The 20,074-nt window shown below is 44.0% G+C and overlaps 3 protein-coding genes across 3 annotated transcripts in view; 1 reads left to right on the forward strand and 2 right to left on the reverse strand.

Moving 5' to 3' along the window:
• Positions 1 to 20,074, forward strand: part of LOC134794433 (uncharacterized) — a 399,097-nt gene that overhangs the window by 148,574 nt on the left and 230,449 nt on the right. The gene's annotated exons all lie outside the window — the stretch shown is intronic.
• Positions 5,288 to 6,036, reverse strand: LOC134794633 (uncharacterized). The gene has a single exon (XM_063766433.1). It carries the CDS (start codon positions 5,997 to 5,999, stop codon positions 5,415 to 5,417), a length of 585 nt encoding a protein of 194 aa, XP_063622503.1. The 5' UTR covers positions 6,000 to 6,036; the 3' UTR covers positions 5,288 to 5,414.
• LOC134794593 (uncharacterized) lies at positions 12,337 to 18,147 on the reverse strand. The gene has a single exon (XM_063766400.1). It carries the CDS (start codon positions 18,145 to 18,147, stop codon positions 12,337 to 12,339), a length of 5,811 nt encoding a protein of 1,936 aa, XP_063622470.1.

The raw sequence follows: 20,074 nt of genomic DNA on the forward strand, positions 1-20,074 counted from the left end.
GCAGGCAGATCACGCGCAGTGAATTGAATATGCTAACAATCACTTCGTGCTCTTAATTTTAATTAAGGTTTTTAGGGTTCCGTAGCCAAATGGCAAAAAAAGGAACCATAATCCATAATCATCCGGAATCGGATTCGTCATATCTGTCTGTCTGTCCGTCCGTATGTCACCGCCACTTTTATCCGAAACTATAAGAACTATACTGTTGAAACTTGGTAAGTAGATGTATTCTGTGAACCGCATTAAGATTTTCACACAAAAATAGAAAAAAAAAACAATAAATTTTGGGGGTTCCCCATACTTAGAACTGAAACTCAAAAAAATGTTTTTCATCAAACCCATACGTGTGGGGTATCTATGGATAGATCTTCAAAAATGATATTGAGGTTTCTAATATATTTTTTTTCTAAACTGAATAGTTTGCGCGAGAGACACTTCCAAAGTGGTAAAATGTGTGTCCCCCCATGTAACTTCTAAAATAAGTGAATGATATAACTAAAAAAAATATATGATGTACATTACCATGCAAACTTCCACCGAAAATTGGTTTAAACGAGATCTAGTAAGTAGGTTTTTTTAATACGTCATAAATCGTAAACCGCAATTTTATTATGTTACTTGCTGTTACGGAACCCTTCATGGGCGAGTCCGACTCGCACTTGGCCGCTTTTTACAATTAGCTTTGGCAAGAAAATGATTTCTATATTTATTTTAGCAGTAACAAGGTTTACAAAGAAACCCGTTTGTTAATATTATAGATTTTCTATAAATGAAATAAAAGTAATCGTTTAGTTTCTACACCGGATTATCTTAATAAAAAAATAGTGACATTAGGACACAACATAGTATTTAAGTTTACCATGCTAGAATTAAATGAATGATAATTAGGTACTTCCATTGGCAATATAAACTTAGATTTCGACTCAGAGTTCTAAGGCTGTTAAAAAGACTTTCGAAGACAAAAATAAGATTTTCACCACGAGTATTATGGGAAATTTACAATTAATTTCATTTTAACATCATACAAGTTGTCAATATGAGATCATTTAATCACATATTTTTTTTATTTTTTAAACTTTATTATTATTACATAAAAATATACAATTATGTATAAATCGAGGACTTAATACCAAAAGGCATTTTGTACCAAGTCAACCATAAGGCCAAATAGAAGCATTAAAAGTTGGTGCAAGGAAAAAACAAACAATAGAATACCTAACGACACTTGACAAATAAATACACTGGTTGAAATAAAGAGTCACTAAAAATATTATCAATTTCACCAGAAAACAGTTAATTAAATTTACTAAATATGTTGATGGACTGAGAGCGGGTGGTAGATCCAAAAACCGATGGATGGATTGTGTGAAAGAGGATAATTATGAGAAAGAAAGGAGTAAGTGCTGAGGTGACGAAAGAGAGATGAATGGAAGAGAAAAACATGTTGTGCCGACCCCACATAACGTGGGATAAGAACACTGCACTCACTCCTTTCCAATCATATCCTCTTTCACACAATCCATCCGTGAACAGGAAGAAGATACCTTTACCACGTTCTGTTCTACGTCAGTGACAATAGTGATTGATGTAGTTTGCGCACCGGCCACAGAGCAACGATTGTTCAATGTTCAACCAACAATGGTTAATGAACAAAGCCCGAATTATTAGATAGTGAGGAAGCTTGTACCAGCTCAATGAATATCATAGTTGAGGTAAACCGAGATCGAAGATCTCTCCGTTCTGTGAGGTCGTTGGTTCGGATCCTGGTTAGATTAAGTATTTATTTAAAAATTTACAGTACACTTTTTTTAAGTTTAGGATTTTTTATGTTATTTTATACTCAGAATAACGAGCTCTTTGAATCCTAATTAAAAAATTTCCATATATTTTTTGTTCATTCCATTCCGTTACCGCCATACAAAGTCAAATTTTCTTCTCAGAAAAATATGAAAAATGGTAACGGAAATTAAATAAAAATCTTGTAATACCTTTTTCTCCTATTTAGAATCGAAAGAGCTCGTGGTTTTGAGTTAAGTAATGTCAAAATTTACAAATAAAAAAGAAGTGAAGAACTACTTTGAACAAAATAAGTAGGTAGTTAAGTGTGGCTACCACCAGTTTGGCACTGACATAAACGCTATCGAGAACGTAACTTACTTTCTATGCATCTCATCATCATCATCATCTCAGCCATAAGACGTCCACTGCTGAACATAGGCCTCCCCCTTGGACCTCCATACGTGCCGGTTGGAAGCGTCCAGCGTCTTCCGGCGACCTTAACAAGATCGTCTGTCCATCTTGTGGGTGGACGTCCTACGCTGCGCTTGCTTGTCCGTGGTCTCCACTCGAGCACTTTTCGACCCCATCGGCCATCTTCTCTGCGTGCAATGTGGCCTGCCCATTGCCACTTCAGCTTGCTAATCCGGTGGGCTATGTCGGTGACTTTAGTTCGTCTACGGATCTCCTCATTTCTGATTCGATCACGTAGAGAAACTCCGAGCATAGCCCTCTCCATAGCTCGTTGAGCGACTTTGAGTTTTGAGATGAGGCCGATAGTGAAAGACCACGTTTCGGAGCCGTAAGTCATCACTGGTAACACACATTGATTAAAGACTTTCGTCTTGAGGCACTGAGGTATGTCGGACGAAAAGACATTACGTAGTTTCCCGAACGCTGCCCAACCGAGTTGGATTCGGCGGTTGACCTCTTTCTCGAAGTTGGACCTACCTAATTGGACTACTTGTCCTAGGTAGATGTACGAGTCAACAACTTCGAGTACCGAGTTCCCAACAGAGACTGGGATGGGCACAACATTGGCATTTGACATAAGTTTCGTCTTGTCCATGTTCATTTTCAAGCCCACCCGTTGTGAAACTCGGTTGAGGTCATCGAGCAGCATGCTGAGTTCCTCCATCGACTTTGCCATGACTACGATATCGTCGGCAAACCGAAGGTGAGTGATGTATTCGCCGTTGATGTTGATGCCAAGTCCTTCCCATTCCAGGAGCTTGAAGGCGTCTTCCATTACGGCAGTAAACAGTTTCGGAGAGATAACGTCTCCCTGCCTTACGCCTCTTCGCAATGGAATCGCCCTCGTGCTCTGCTCCTGTACTCGGACCGACATGGTGGCGTTACTATACAAACACTTCAACACTTCGATGTACCGATAGTCAATATGGCATCGCTGAAGAGACTCAAGCACCGCCCATGTTTCCACCGAATCGAAGGCTTTCTCATAGTCCACAAACGCTAAGCATAATGGCAAGTTATACTCTTCGGTCTTCTGTATAACTTGCCGCAGCGTATGGATGTGGTCTATGGTACTGTAGCCTTTTCGGAAACCGGCTTGTTCGGGAGGCTGGAAGTCATCAAGTCTGTGTTCGAGACGGTTCGTGATGACCCTTGAAAACAGCTTATAGACATGGCTCAGAAGCGTGATGGGTCTGTAGTTCTTCAATAGGTTGTTATCACCTTTTTTGAAGAACAGCACCACCTCGCCTCTATTCCATGTTTCAGGCGTTATGCCCTCGGACAATACGGAATTAAGGAGCTTCTGGAGGACTTTAAGTACCGGTGTTCCACCCGCTCTCAGAAGCTCTGAAGTGATTCCGTCTTTGCCCGGCGCCTTGTTATTCTTAAGCTGCTTCAGGGCCATCCTAATCTCGTACAGACTGATGTCCGGGATATCTTCGGTATAATGTCGGGACAGCTTGGCTCTTGGATCTCGTACCAAGCTGTCAACGGGCTTTGCGATCGAAGTGTATAACTGTCCATAGAACCTCTCGATCTCACCTAAAACCTCCGCTTTGCTCGACGCTATGCTGCCATCTTCCCGTTTCAGCTTTGTCAGCTGGCTTTGCCCAATAGACTTGTCCTTTGCGAACACTTTGGAGCCTTGGTTTCGCTCAATAGTCTCTTTAATACGGTTAGTATTAAAGAGACGTAGATAATGTCGTAAGGACTTAGATATACGTCTATTGAGCTGCCTATATGACTCCGCGTCATCGGGAGACTGCAACTGTAGCGAGCGTCGTTCAGCCATGAGGCTTAAGGTTTGCTCGGTCAATTTCTGAGGTCTATCTTTACGGCGGGGTCTAAAAAACTTAGACCCTACTGTGTGGACAGTTTTCACTAACCCGTCGTTGATTTCGTCCACTGAAGCCAAGTTCTCTAGGCAAGCAAAGCGGTTAGAGAGCTCGAGTTGAAAGCTTTCGGGGTTTTGAACATGGGCTCGCGTAGGTCGGAGCGTAGACTTCATCAGGCTGGACCTTTCAAGTTTAATATTGATATTCAGTGTGCCTCTTACGATTCGGTTATATGTATGCATCTCGCCCTCGGTTATTAGTGCGAGCGAGGTGTTAGAAAGGAAATTACGTAGACGTTAGAGTATATGTCAGTTTTGACATTGCCAGTGACTCATGACAAAGAATAAACTCATGATACGGGCTAAGTTGTTACATAGGACTATCAAAAATAGTTTTGGTCATGGTATGTATTACATTCCTACCTACCATTCATCTTAGAAGTGTCAAACAGAAGTATTTACTCATTGTCCTATGTTACACAGTCAAAGTGGAACGACTTATTTTCTTTCAAGCAATATTTCATAACCAAAAAGTAGCACAACAATAATGGGGCTCAGAAATGACCAAACTTCATTATCATACAAATACACTAATAACAAACGCTATTGTCCAAAAAAAAAATACACTTTTGGTCTTTACTCCTTGGTATTAAAGGGGAGAATTGTATACGCAGAGCGTACAATCGCCATCAGATATATCTGAGCGGCCGAGGTGAAAAAATATCTCAACACGCACTCTAGCTCCTTGACAATAAAGGCGTGATCAGATATTTCTGAGCACCATGGCCGCTCCGATTCTGATGTAAATGTACGAAAACTGTGTACGGCAATTAAGCGAAAAAGTTGGAAAAAGCGAAACCATTCCAACAATGATAAGGAGAGGAATGAAACAGGGCATTATGTACCAACACTTTATTTTTATTTCGTTATTCACGAGCGTTTTGGCAAATGGCCGAAGTTGAAGCTTCAGTCTCCTTTATAATCTCAAATTGTTGTGTTATGGTCGTGTTTATACGTGTAAAAAGTTTATAAAACATTTATAAGGGCGATTGATTGTTTCTTCTAAGTAAAGTCCAAATGCCTTCATGTCTGTCTATAAAATCTTGGAAAGAGAGCTTTATCTTTTCTTTGTCACGCAATAAATGCGATTATCATAGGCCCGAACTTGTGAACAAATGTAGAGGAATTCAATTAGGTAGAAAAGACATCAGCCCGTCTAAGCTAAATTCACAAATGTCACGCTCTGACAGGTGATTTCGAAAGTGACTGACATTTTATCCACATTTACAGCAATATAAACACAACCATAGGCTACCCGAAAGCTATAAACTTAAAGCACTTGGACGTAAGCAGCATTCTGGTACTGAGGAACAGCAGTGTACACGTATATCGGAGCACGGTCCTCATTCCTGTACTGCAGACGCGCTGTATACGCCATATTGCGAACGTCGTTCTGCGTTTCGAACTGTACCCTTTGGAGCTGAGAATCCGGGAGCAATACGTAGTAAGCACCATTAGCGTTTACCACCTCAGAATTTTCTTGAAGCTTGCCTTTTGTTTCTTTTGGTAAACCTTCCACTTTCAAGCTTTCTACCTCTTCCTTATCTTCCTTCTCTCTCTCAGGTTCTTCACTCTTTCTTGGGACTCCGTATTCTGTTTGCGGAGCGTTGAACGTGTGGAATGGAACAGCATAGCTATCTGAAGGAACTCCGTATGATGTCGCAGGCGGGACAGCTTCTCTTGATGGGAGCTTGAATTCTGTAGAAGGCTTGTGACCTGCTGCTGGATAAGGTGCTTCCTCGTTTCTAGGAGTAGTAGGTTCAGCTTCTTGCCGTTGGAAGAATCTTGACCTGTAGCTCGGTGGCTCAGCTGCCACAAACGCAGCTAAGAGGAGAACGCAAGCGAAGGATTTCATGTTGCTTCTTCGAATGTTGGAACTCGAATGATGCTGTGATGTCTAGCTGTCAGCTTTTATACATATTCCTGGCTGATTCTGTTTTCCGTTCAGTCCGGATGTGTCATCTCGATCGATATTCCGTGTCAGCGCGACATTGGCCTATAAGCGAGGATCATCGTTGTGTAATGGTTGCCGATTAGGTGTCATTGTTAGTGGCGCGTGCGACGAATGTCAAGTATGGTTTACTAAAATGGGTTTTAATATTCATGTTTGGTGAAATTTTCTTTCGCCGTTGCTAATTGAGGTTTTGTGGTGGGCGCTTTTCGGTTGCGTTGTGACAATGGTATAATAATATAGACTAATGTACAGTGGCCTTGGCCTCAATAGGGATCTTCCCAATAATGAATATTAGCATAAGTTAGCAGCACCTTAAATATAACTACCTATACCTACAACCAGGAACTTGATTTATTTAAATCACCTTAGTAGTAAACAAGCATACAGTACGTTTGATGGTAAGTGGTTACCGCCGCTTATGGACGCTTGTTTGCACCATAGGCGTCACATTGTCATGCGAGCTAAAAAGTTTAATAACTGTATTTTCCTTTCTTAAAGGACCCCTGTTAAGGTTTAAGAAAATCACTACACCTTACTTATATTATAAAACAAAGTCCCCTGTCGCGTCTGTCTATTTTTCTGTGTTTGTTTGTATGTTCGCGACAAACTCAAAAACTACTGAACGGATTTTCATGCGGTTCGGTGCAATAGAGTGATTTTTGAGGAAGGTTTAGGTGTATAATTTGTTAACCGGTGCGAAGCCGGGGCGGGTCGCTAGTCAGTTATAATATTTTAATAGGTACCTATTACTCTTTTTTTTAAGTAAACTCTTTGGACATTTTACATTTTCATTCTTAGTCAGAAATGTGCAAATTTACTATTATGTAGGTATTACAAAAAAATTGAGCGCTCTAGAGACAAAAAGTTGTAACGATATTGGTGTTCCTTTGAATCCTTTGTTCTCTTGGGTTTCTTCATACTAAACACTACGTGACACTGCAACTGCACTCATAACAAGAGCCCCGTTGACTAGGGTAATAGTCCAGTAATTAAAACGCAATGACAATGGCCCCCGTTAGCGATGCATGCATTATGCATGCAACATTGGCACCTTGGCGGTGTTATTATGGTCACTACCGTGCCCGTCGGTGCCAAATTTAGATGGATGCAATGGATTACGTAATACAAACCAAACTATAATAAAATATGTTTTTTTCATAATTACTGAACTTGAAGAATTTGATACCTACTCTAATAAAATATTATACTCTGTAGTAATGAACTGAATATTGCATGCAAGTTTTTGAACACTCTAAATGGGGTTTATCAGTAGTTTTATAATATTATCCCTAACTAGTAAAATCCCTTTCAATATAAACTAGCAAACTATTGCAGCTTAGAAATTTTATGTCACATAAAAACTTCCAAAAGGAAAAATCTTACGTCAAGCACGGCGGATGTACAGACGTCAAAATTTCCCATTTTCTAAATTAAAGTTTTCTTTGTTTCCTGTTAAATTTCCCTGACATTTTCGAGAACTTTCGCAACTTTTCGGAAACTTTCCTTTGATTTATTTACCGGGGTAATTTTTGACCAAAAAAAATGTATTTTCCTTTATGAAATTTCTATTTACATAGTTAACATAAACTTTAACTAAGAATTTTGCCACTAATATTTTTTTTAGTTTTTACAATTACCTATAGGTACTCTCGTATCATACTAGTAAAATCCCTTTCAATCTAAACTATGTATCAAACTAGCAGCTTAGCAATTTTATGTGAGATAAAAACTTCATCCCAAAGGACGTAATTTAACGTCAAGCGCGGCGGATGTGTTAATATTTCACTTTATGAGGACATGAAACTTTCCAGCGAAATTAAAGCCGTTGGAAGATCACTTGTTTACTGTGTTTTATATTGCGTAAGATTTGATGCGATATTAACGTTGCGTTTCTCGGAAATTAAATGCATCCGGGTGATGCAAAATAACCACGTGTTTTCGAAGGTATTATGAGTAAAATAGGTTATGTATGTAATATATATGGGTATAATCATGTATAATTAATGCATTTTTAATGTTAGGTGTGGTTTTATATTCCAGAACGAGGGTTGTAGTTATTGCAGTTTATTCATTCAAGTGTGTCAAATCTTACTGTTGAAAATTGTTGGTCCCTGTGCCTCAATTTTTTTTTATGATATAGGAGGCAAACGAGCAGACGGATCACCTGATGGTAAGCGATTACCGCCGCCCATGGACACCCGCAACACCAGAAGGGTTGCAAGTGCGTTGCCGGCATTTAAGATGGGAGTACGCTCTTTTCTTGAAGGTTTGAAGGTGGTATCGGTCCGGACCCATCTTGTGGGTGATGGACGTCCTACGCTGCGCTTGCTAGTCCGTGGTCTCCACTCGAGCACTTTTCGACCCCATCGGCCATTTCTTCTCTGCGTGCAATGTGGCCTGCCCATTGCCACTTCAGCTTGCTAATCCGGTGGGCTATGTCGGTGACTTTAGTTCGTCTACGGATCTCCTCATTTCTGATTCGATCACGTAGAGAAACTCCGAGCATAGCCCTCTCCATAGCTCGTTGAGCGACTTTGAGTTTTGAGATGAGGCCGATAGTGAAAGACCACGTTTCGGAGCCGTAAGTCATCACTGGTAACACACATTGATTAAAGACTTTCGTCTTGAGGCACTGAGGTATGTCGGACGAAAAGACATTACGTAGTTTCCCGAACGCTGCCCAACCGAGTTGGAATCCCAGTAAGGGCACTTATTTGTGTGATGACACAGATATTTGTTCCTGAGTCATGGTTGTTTTCTATGTATTTAAGTATTTATATATTATATATATCGTTGTCCGAGTACCCACAACACAAGCCTTCTTGAGCTTACTGTGGGACTTAGCCAATCTGTGTAAGAATGTGCTATAATATTTATTTATATTATTTATTATTTATTTAATCAATCACTTTATTTGCAATAAAACATACTTAAATGCATGCAAATACAATTATATGGTGCACAATAAATTCAACAAAAAGTATAATAAAACAATCATAACAATAGTAATTACAGATATAGAATGTCAGAACAAAGAGTATAATAATATAATATGTGTCAGAGCGTCAGAATTACACGCAAGTACAGTATCGATGTCAACTAAGTATTCTTATTACAAATCATACATTTTAATCTAAAGCATTTGCAAAATATTCTTCAATAAAATAATAAGGTTTATTTAAGGTAGTCTTTTAATTCAATTAATTTTTGACTTGATTCGTAAGCAAATCTTGGTAGAGTTAGACCAAGAAAAGTCTGCAGCGATTTTGATATCACTGGCAGTGCAAGTGTTATTTATACGTCATAATTTCATAGAAGTTTGACGGTTAAGTAAAATAACACTGCGTGTGCTATCAAAATCGTTGCAGACTGTTCTTGGTCCAAATCTATAACTTCACCCCACATTAAAATTTTAAGGATGTAAACGGGTTTAGAATTTAAAATTTTGTATGTATCTTGGAAACGATTTTACCCCACTGTTTCAGTTCATATTTTAGCGATACCTCGTGATCAATTTAGTAACTAATTTACAGTATGCACAAATGAGCTTAAAAATGCAAACTCGGGTAAATCCATCCATCAGACTATGCGATTTGGTATTAAGAAAAGGTAATAGGGTAAATATTTGCTGAGAGAGTCGAACGGATTTACCCGATTTTGAAGTTAAGCGAGAGAAATATGCGGCATTTAAAATCTCAACACATACCTAGGTACCATATACTAATCGCCCCTACCCTACCAGATTTCATATTTCAGATTTTTATTGTTAAAAAAATACAGATTTTTACACGTCATAATAATACAGCATAATTTAAGATTAAGTAACTTAAATTTACGATATATAATATAATACAATTTCATAATGTCGATTATGTGTGGTGCATGTCGAAATGTATAAGACATCATAATATCAAAGATAATCAAAGAATAATATTATAAATTGATTAAGATTTCATCATCATCATCATCTCAGCCATAAGACGTCCACTGCTGAACATAGGCCTCCCCCTTGGACCTCCATACGTGCCGGTTGGAAGCGACCCGCATCCAGCGTCTTCCGGCGACCTTAACAAGATCGTCTGTCCATCTTGTGGGTGGACGTCCTACGCTGCGCTTGCTTGTCCGTGGTCTCCACTCGAGCACTTTTCGACCCCATCGGCCATCTTCTCTGCGATTAAGATTTAGTTAGTTACAAAATGTCAAGATGTCGTCGATTGATTTAAATTACAAACAATTAGTGCAGACAACATATCCACTACTACAAATTATCACTTACTAGGTATATCGAATTCATTAATATCGTAATAGGCACCCTGAATGACTTTCACGGAAGCATAAAACATGATGATATCTTCCAATATCTTGAGCAAATGCTCAAAGGCACGTATTTAACCGGTCAACTAATTAATCGAATTTGGGTAGTTTGAAATAATAGAAATGGGTACTAAAATTAATAGTTTGGCAACTAAAATGGAGCCTTAAAATATATCAATATGAGTTGTATTTTAATGCCGTTACAGCTTTCGTTTATTTTTAGGCAGGTACCAAATATTTATTTGGCAACTGAATTATTATATTGGAGACTATTTATGAAGCACATTTTAAAAAGAAAACGGCTATCTATTAATTTAAAAATGAAGTTCTTTTAAAATATTTTGTTTGGTCACTACACGGTCAACCTAACACGCTCCTCCTCGCTTCGCTCGTCGTCGCACCTATCTTTTGACTCTGGCAGAACACAGTGGTAACTATTGAAATTAGTAATTAAAAATTTAAAGACCTAATGATATAATGGCCATTAGGTATTTCATGATTAGGAATTTCGACTATAAGTATAGTAAGTATAGTAGGGTATTATACGTAAATAAATTTGTGGTATTTTGTGGATTAGCAAATTTGTCAATTTAAAGTATTAGGTATGCATATGTTTAAATTTAAATTATTTAAAAATGGAGTATTTAAAGCTTATGTATATAGGTATCTTAGGTATTCTGTTTATGTACAAAATATATAAACAACCAAATTTTATGATCGCTTTACAATATTAGTTGCCAACTTATTATTTTAGACGCCAACTTATCAATTCAAGTTCCCTATAATTTTTTTGGGTGGCTTGATTTTGCTGCCAGTTTTTTAATAATATGGTGCTTAAATTTGAGGCTAATATAAATTTATTGCTGCCAAAATATTAATGCATAGCCAAATTACATTATTATATTCCCAGTGAAAGTTCCTGTTTAATATTTTAGTTGCCCGGTTAATAATAAGCCAAAATATATTTACGAGGAAATCGTGTTTGCTTTACAATTTTCCCTCCAGCGGCCTTCTCTTCAGGAAATATTTGAGCTATCCTAAGCACATACGGTTCTGGACAAACACATGACCTCCCTCTTCACGTGACATGAGTGCCAAAATGAAGTCATAAAAAGATTTACCTGATCCCATTTTTTTTGTACTATACTATACTGATAAAATACCAATTATAAATATATCAATTCAATATTGGTTTAGAAAATACAAAACATACTCAACAAACCAGTTATTTGTCCGTTTTCTTACGTATTTTGCCATACATTTATGTGAGTGTTAGGCCCTATCTTCATACATCGCAGCGGGGTGCGCAGGGGGGGGGAGAGTGGACTGTAGAAATTCTCGTAGGCGGCAGAGGATGGAGCAATAAAACAACGCAGCTGGCTTCTTCAGATGCAGGAGGGTCGAGGTTGGAGAGGTTTCTTCTTTTCCTTTTAGTTGTTTCCTAGTCGGCTGCTGGCTCTGGACTGACGCTGAGCGGGGCGACGTACCGGCTTTTATTACTGCCTATTTTATGTACCTCGTCCCCCGCTACCCGCGTGGCGCGCATGCGCGGATCGAGAGAGATCGGCGCATGCGCGCAGACTTCCTATCTCTTTCTAATAAGATACCTCTCTTTCTAATATGATACCTCTCTTTTCCTCGGCCCTCATGCTTTCTTTATTTAAATATTTATTAATTTACAAGTTTTATTTCTTATGCTATTCTACCTAACTTATTTTTCTAATTAGACTTTTTTCCTAATTAGCCTATTATCACATTCTTATTTGAAAGGCGCAAAGTGTGTGTCGCCGCCGGCGACCCACACTTTGCCCCTCCCGTTATGCAGAGTTACGTAATGAAACACAATAGGAGGATATTTTATTATTCACAAACTTTGGCTTATCTAAATTATATCTTAATTATTTTATTATCTAGTTACATCTTATTAATCTAAACGCGCGTCGTGTACATTTCTCCCGCCGTCGCTTCGCGAACCTACTGGTAGCACGACGATCTTCTTTGTCGGCCTCCTCAGCACGTGTCCCTTGCTCGTAGAGACGTCCACGACTCGAACCACGCCATCCTTGCCCGGGTACGTCTGCGTCACTATCCCCCGTGGCCATGTGTTACGGGGGAGGTTGGAGTCGCAGATGATGACGACGTCTCCGACGGCCGGGGCGACTCCTCCGTCGTAGGGCTCCCGCCGGTGTTGGAGTAGCGGCGCGTACTCGCGAACCCAGCGCTGCCAGAAGGTGTCGGCGAGCTGCTGGGCGCGCTTCCAGTGTTGTCGCGCGTTGGTGTCGCTCTCCTCGAAGGTGCCGGGTGCAGGTGAGTAGCAGTCCGGCCCCAGCAGGATCATGTTCGGGGTCAAGGCCGGCGGGTCCTCTGGATTCACGGCCACGTAGGTCAGCGGTCTTGAGTTGACGGTTGCCTCCGCCTCCGCCAGTAGGGTCTGCAGGGTCTCGTCGCTCGGGTACTTCTCGTGCAGCGTAGCCTTCATTGCTTCTTTGACGGTGCGCACCATACGTTCCCACACGCCCGCCATGAATGGGGCGGCCGGGGGAAGGAAACGCCAATTGATGCGGCGTGCGTGGGCGGCGTCTCTCATTGCTTCCGCCAGCTCTCGGTGTGCACCTCTGAAGGCAGTCCCGTTGTCACTCCACAGTTCGGTAGGGCACCCGCGCCGAGCGATAAAGCGGCGCAGTGCGTTGATGGCGGAGTCGGTGCTCAGTGAGGCAACCATCTCCAGGTGTACGGCCCTCGACGTCATACAGGTGAACAGTGCGACGTACCTTTTCTCTCTATGACGGCCCACTGTAACTTCTTGCGGCCCGTAGTAGTCCAGACCCGTGTATGTGGAGGGCCTAACGTGATGTGCTAGGCGCGCCGCTGGCAGGTCACCCGTAGATGGCGCCGCGGGCTTGGCGCGACGCAGGCGACACTTTGGGCACTGGGCGATCACTTGTTTCACTGTCGGTCTTATTTTCACTATATGCACACGCTGTCGCAGATCGTTAACCACTATTTCGGTGCCGCCGTGATGTAACTGTTCGTGAACGTGAGAAACATATAACTTTGTATAGTGATGTTTCCCGTGTAGCACTATAGGTCGCACTGTCTCTTCTTGTAAGTCGCCGGCCGCTATTCTGCCCCGCAGACGTATAATGTGATCGCCGTCCATATAGACACTCAGCTTGGCCAGTCGGTCGTCCTTGTCTGGCGCGCGGCCGCTTGCTATGCGCCCTCTCTCTTTTTCGTAGCTATCTTCTTGTGAGGCGCGTACTAGTAGTTTCTCGGCGGCACTTAGGTATTTGGCTTCTAACACTAAGTACTTCTTATCTTCTTGTGGCGGCGTAGCGGCGATCTTGACAGGTGTGCGTGTGTGAGTGGCACGCTTGTTCCAGGCGCCGTCTTGTGTCTCGTTTGCGCGCGTTCGTTTGCGCCTGGCCGCCGCGATAAGTTGTGTCGCGGGCCGGGCGGGGTCACGGGGTCGAGGGCGCACGAGGTCGATGAACTGTAGCACACGTGCGGTCGCACGTAGTAGTCGCGTCCACTTTGAGAAGCGCTCGAACTTAGGTATGGCCGCGTGTTTATTTTCAGGCACGGCGGCTGTCGCAGCACACGTCTCTTTTTCTTCACCGGTCACGGGAACTTCGACTTTATTCTCACGGGGCCAAGTCGATTCTTCATTGTACAGGAATGACGGGCCAACGAACCATCTGTGGCTCGTATCGAAGTCAGCTGGTGTGGCGCGGGTCGCGTCGTCGGCTACGTTGTGTGCTGTCGGTACCCATCTCCACTCGTTTTTCTTAGTGTGATCTTCTATCTCGGCGAGTCTGTGGGCCACGAACGTCTTGAATGTACGGGGCTCGGCGCGTATCCATGCTAGCGCCGTGCGAGAGTCGCTCCAGTATATTTTTGAAGCGATCTCGAAGTCGTGCTCTTCTATCACTGTTCTTGCTAGCCGTACGCCTAGGACGGCCGCCTGCAGCTCCAGTCTAGGTATGGAGATAGGCTTCCTAGGTGTGACGCGACTCTTGGCGGCGGCCAGGGCTATTTTGACTGACCCGTCGGCTCGCGTCATCCTCCAGTACACGGCGGCGGCGTATGCTTCTTCACTAGCGTCGACGAAAGTGTGTAGCTCGCGCACGGCGGCAGGCGTTGCGTCGTAGCATCTAGGTATTTTTAGGGTACCTAGGTCTCGCAGTTGTTGTAGCCACTCGCTCCAGCGCTCCCGCAGATTTTCGGGTATAGCTTCGTCCCAGCTCGTGTTATGTTGCCACGTGTCTTGCATTATTCGCTTGGCCGGCGTAGTGATAGGTGAAATCAGGCCGAGCGGGTCAAATATTGACATTATGATGCTTAGGGCTTCTCTCTTCGTCGGAGGCCGGAGGTCATTGACCACCTCGGGCTGAGCTCTTCTAGTGTTGAGGCGAAACCGGATGCTATCTTCGTTTGTGTCCCACAGCAGGCCGAGCGTTTTTTCTATCTCGCTCCCGCCGATAGGGACAGTGTTTCCCTCTCGCTCTTCGCTGCCGACGACGTCTCTTATTGCTTCATATTCGTTCGTAGCCCACCCACGCAGCTGAAACTTGGCTTGTTGGTGTACATGATCGACGTCTCTTGTCACTTGTCTTGCCTCTTCTATTGTGTTGAAGCTCTGGAGATAGTCGTCCATGTAGTGGTTGCGCTCTATTGCTCGCGCAGCCTCCGGGTACTGTGTCGCGTGCTCTCGTGCGTTTCTATTTTTGATGTATAGAGCGGTGCACGGCGATGACGACGCGCCGAATATAACTGAAGTCATGCGGTATTCTTCTGGCTCTCCCTCGCGGCGATCGCCCCTCCATAGGAAGCGGAGTGCGTCCCTGTCCTCTTCGCGTATCTTGATCTGCATGAACATCTCTTTCAGATCAGCTGAGACTGCGATGCTGTGTTGACGAAACTTCATGATGACGCCGGGTAGTGATTGCAGGAAATCTGGACCCGTGTGCAGCATGTCGTTGAGGCTGCGGCCGTGTGAGGTGGCCGCAGCATCATGGACCAGTCTTATCTTCGGCTTCTCTGGGTTGCAGACGGCGAAGTGAGGTAGGTACCACGTCCTGCCGCTTGGTGGCGTGGCCGCGCGCTCGGCGTAGCTTGAGGTGAGTAGATTGTTGACGCGCTCGGTGTATTGTTGTTTCAGGTTTGCGTCTCGATCCAGCTTCCTCTCGAGCGTGTGTAGCCGCTTCAGTGCGTCGTTGCGATTGTTGGGTATTCTTTCTTCTTGGTTGCGCCACAGTAGCCCCGTCTCGAACCTGCCGTCGGGTAAGCGGCGGCTCTTTTCTTCTAATATGCGAAGCGCTTGTTGTTCGGGATCGCTGCTCGGTCGCCTCGGCTCGATTGATAGGGACTCGAGAGCGAAATATTTCTTCATTGTTTCTTCTATGTTTTCGTTCGACTTGGCCCGCGTGAGGTGCGCACAGCAGTACGCGATCGGCTCCGCTCTAGTGGTGCGGCAGCCGTGAAGTACCCATCCTAGTAGGGTTCTTGAAGCGACGAGTTGATCGCGCCGTCCTTTTCTTATTTCCCGCGACACGATTAGCTCCCAGTTGTCTTGACCGATGAGTATTTGTGGGGTTGCGCCTTGGTAGGTTAACTTGTGCTTGAGTCCTCTGAGATGTGTGCAGCCATCTATCTCGCTCGCACCTATGGATTGTGTGGTGAAGCCCAGACTGCCGACGGTGTGCGCGTTTGGTATGCGCTGCTCCTGCCCGCCGTACTTGTTGCGTATGTAGACCTCGACCCTCCTGCTCTGATTGTGCTCCATCTCTTTCCCGCCTATGCCCTGCACCCACATTGGTTCGGTGGGGCCGTTGAGCCCGAGTGTGTCCGCCAGCGCCGAGTCGATAATTGTCACGGTGCTGCCTTCATCTAGTAGAGCGAAAGTGTCTGCTTCCGCCCGCGGGCCGCGTAGTGTGACTGGTACTATCTTCAGGTAGGCGCGTCTTGTTTGTGCTGTCGCGCAGGCGATCTGGTTCACTGCCGAGGCCACGACTTCTTCTGGCTTGCGTGGTGAGGGTGGCTCGGCAGCGGCTGCAGCGGCGGCCGCGGGTGGCGACTTCTCGTGGTGTAGTAGGCGATGATGTTTCATGGGGCAGCCCTGCTGGCCACAAGGCTTGGCGCGGCAGGCGAAGCGTCGATGCTTGCTGACGAGGCATCGGTAGCAAATGTTGTTCTTCTTGGCCACTTCCCAGCGCTCGTTCGTGTCGATCTTCATAAACTGCGGGCACGACGGCAATTGGTGCGTAGCGTGCTCACATAACGGGCACGCCGGCTTCTCTTCTTTTGGCTTCTTATTGATTTCGACTGCGGCGGCGTAGGTTCGCTCGGGCTTCTTTCTTGCACTTCTTACTTCTTTATGTTCCGTTGTATTTTCAGGCGGAGCGTAAGGCGTGCACTTGTCGGCTTCATTATTCAAAAAGTCGGCAATCTTCTTAAGTTCGGGCGTCTCTTCTCTTGTAGCTGCGTAGTCGTACCACTTGTTGCGAATTATCGGCGATAACTTGTCAACTATCGACCGCAGTAACTCGGGGTTGTAGAGATACTGCGGCTTCTTCAATATCTCGATAGTCGTCACTGTGTTAGCGATCCGGCTGGCGAATATGCACAGGTCACGTGGGTTGTCGGTGAGGCGCGGCAGTCCCTTTAGCTTCTCCAGTTCGTTGACAAGTAGTGCGTCTGGCCTTCCGTATCTTCTTTCTAGTGCTTTGATGACGTCTTCTGGATGCGGCTGGCTGATGAGGAGGGCGCTGACGGCCTCCCAGGCGACACCTTTTAGACTTCTTCTTATACGGGCGACGTTTTCACTTGCGGAGAAACTGGGCGCGGACTCGTTGTACGCGGCCTTAAATTGTAGCCACTCGGTACACAGGCCACTAAACGTCGGCAGGTCAGGTATGTACTTCTTGTAAGACTTGCTGGCTTGAATGGCTTCTGTGAGGGCGGCGGTTAGCGACGACACGTCCATCGCACGAGCATCTTCGTATGTTTCCGGTCGCGCGCGTCGTCTAGTAGTGCGCGCGGCGGGCTCTTGCGTTTCTTCTATATGGGCGGCCTCTTCTAATGTTGTCGCTCGTTCGGGTCGGCGATTGAACCAGTCAGCGATGCGCTGTGGAGCGAGGTCCTCTTCCTCTTCTGACTCCTCTCTTGATGACGCCAGGTCTATTCTTTCTTGACGTATTCTCGCTAGCTCGGTTTCCGCTTGCACGCGCTTCAGTTCTAGCTCGGCTAACCTCTCCTTGGCCTCCAACTCCGCGAGGAGTCTCTTGCTGGAGGCCTTGGATCGGTGTGACCGAGCGGGCTTCGTCGGCGGTCTCGGTGGCGGCATCAGTTCGACGGGGTTGCGCTCGACGATCGTGGCGGCGAGGCTGGCCGCAGGCGTGGCCTTAATGCCCGACGTGTCAGCGGGGTGGACGGCGTTGCTCGGCCCGGGTAGGTCCTCTGGTGTGGGACGCGTCTTCCTGATGGCGCCCGTACCCGACGATGCAGCTGTGTCCAACGTCTTCGCTGAGTCCGACGTTGCGCCTGTGCCCGACGTAGTGCCTGTGCCCGACGTAGTGCCGGTGCCCGACGTAGTGCCGGTGCCCGACGTGGTGCCGGTACCCGACGTGGTGCCGGTGCCTGACGTGGTGCCGGTTTCCTCGGAGCTCGGAGATTTTGCGGTATTTTCTGACGACTCTTCATCTTCCTTGTTGTGGTTGTTTCTTGTTACTACCATCTTGCTGTGTTCTTGCTTCAGAGATCCGGCTTCGACGAGGACCAAACAATGTGAGTGTTAGGCCCTATCTTCATACATCGCAGCGGGGTGCGCAGGGGGGGGGAGAGTGGACTGTAGAAATTCTCGTAGGCGGCAGAGGATGGAGCAATAAAACAACGCAGCTGGCTTCTTCAGATGCAGGAGGGTCGAGGTTGGAGAGGTTTCTTCTTTTCCTTTTAGTTGTTTCCTAGTCGGCTGCTGGCTCTGGACTGACGCTGAGCGGGGCGACGTACCGGCTTTTATTACTGCCTATTTTATGTACCTCGTCCCCCGCTACCCGCGTGGCGCGCATGCGCGGATCGAGAGAGATCGGCGCATGCGCGCAGACTTCCTATCTCTTTCTAATAAGATACCTCTCTTTCTAATATGATACCTCTCTTTTCCTCGGCCCTCATGCTTTCTTTATTTAAATATTTATTAATTTACAAGTTTTATTTCTTATGCTATTCTACCTAACTTATTTTTCTAATTAGACTTTTTTCCTAATTAGCCTATTATCACATTCTTATTTGAAAGGCGCAAAGTGTGTGTCGCCGCCGGCGACCCACACTTTGCCCCTCCCGTTATGCAGAGTTACGTAATGAAACACAATAGGAGGATATTTTATTATTCACAAACTTTGGCTTATCTAAATTATATCTTAATTATTTTATTATCTAGTTACATCTTATTAATCTAAACGCGCGTCGTGTACAATAAAACTGACTCGTTTTTACATGTGAAAAGTACGGACAGGTTTTTTATTTTAACATTTAAAAGTACCTACTCGTAATTATGAGTGTAAATAACCCAAATTTTAGAATTTTTCCAAAAAACGACAACACTTTTCTGAAAGCCTGGTATTAGTTTAGTTCAGTTTAGTTTATTTATTTCATAATGATAAATTACAGTATAAATTGTTCTTACGCTAATCTATATGAATTTACATTATGATCGTCAATAGTTTAGCATGCAAACGTAATTATACAATGTCAACAATGATAATCAAATATATACATGATATTAACGGACAAAAAACATATTTTTTTATGTGCCAAACTCATTTTAACTCCCATATTTTTTTTCATCTTTGCCGTAATATTTTGATGAAAAAACATGTTGAACGCAATTAACAGGAAAGTATAAAAACGTATGAAAAAAATCTAATTCCCGACCGAGCTCCATTTTCGGAGGATCATTTCATTGGATATCCAATCCCGCTGTATTATTGTGAAAAATGGTTGAACCTTTTTTTAGGGTTCCGTACCCAAAGGGTAAAACGGGACCCTATTACTAATTTAGGGTTCCGTACCCAAAGGGTAAAACGGGACCCTATTACTAAGACTCCGCTGTCCGTCCGTCCGTCTGTCTGTCACCAGGCTGTATCTTACGAACCGTGATAGCTAGACAGTTGAAATTTCCAGAGAATAAAGATGATGTATTTCTGTTGCCGCTATAACAACAAATACTAAAAACAGAATAAAATAAAGATTTAAGTGGGTCTCCCATACAACAAACGTGATTTTTGACCGAAGTTAAGCAACGTCGGGCGGGGTCAGTACTTGGATGGGTGACCGTTTTTATAGATAATGGTACGGAACCCTTCGTTTGCGAGTCCGACTCGCACTTGGCCGGTTTTTTATAATTTAATAACAAGTGAACATTAACATGGAACTCGGGTTCGGGTTATTTGTTGTTTTTAATTCGGTATTTGGATTTGAGATTCGATCGGAGAAATCAGTTTTTAGATTCATAATTAATTAATCAGATATAAAGATTTCATAGTCAGAATTTTGCTATGTCCTAACAGAGTTCATGTTTGATCTACAATTATAAAAGGGTAATTCGTCAATAACTGGCCACTGTTTAGTAACTGGCCACCCTAAACTAAAAATGAATACTATTCACC

The sequence above is a fragment of the Cydia splendana genome, chromosome 10, assembly GCF_910591565.1.
Source record: "Cydia splendana chromosome 10, ilCydSple1.2, whole genome shotgun sequence".
NCBI classification, from domain to species: domain Eukaryota; kingdom Metazoa; phylum Arthropoda; class Insecta; order Lepidoptera; family Tortricidae; genus Cydia; species Cydia splendana.

What these genes read in the sequence shown, in the direction of transcription:
- LOC134794633 (XM_063766433.1), bottom strand. Translation starts at nt 5,999, where the DNA reads ATGAAATCCTTCGCTTGCGTTCTCCTCTTAGCTGCGTTTGTGGCAGCT.
- LOC134794593 (XM_063766400.1), bottom strand. Translation starts at nt 18,147, where the DNA reads ATGGTAGTAACAAGAAACAACCACAACAAGGAAGATGAAGAGTCGTCA.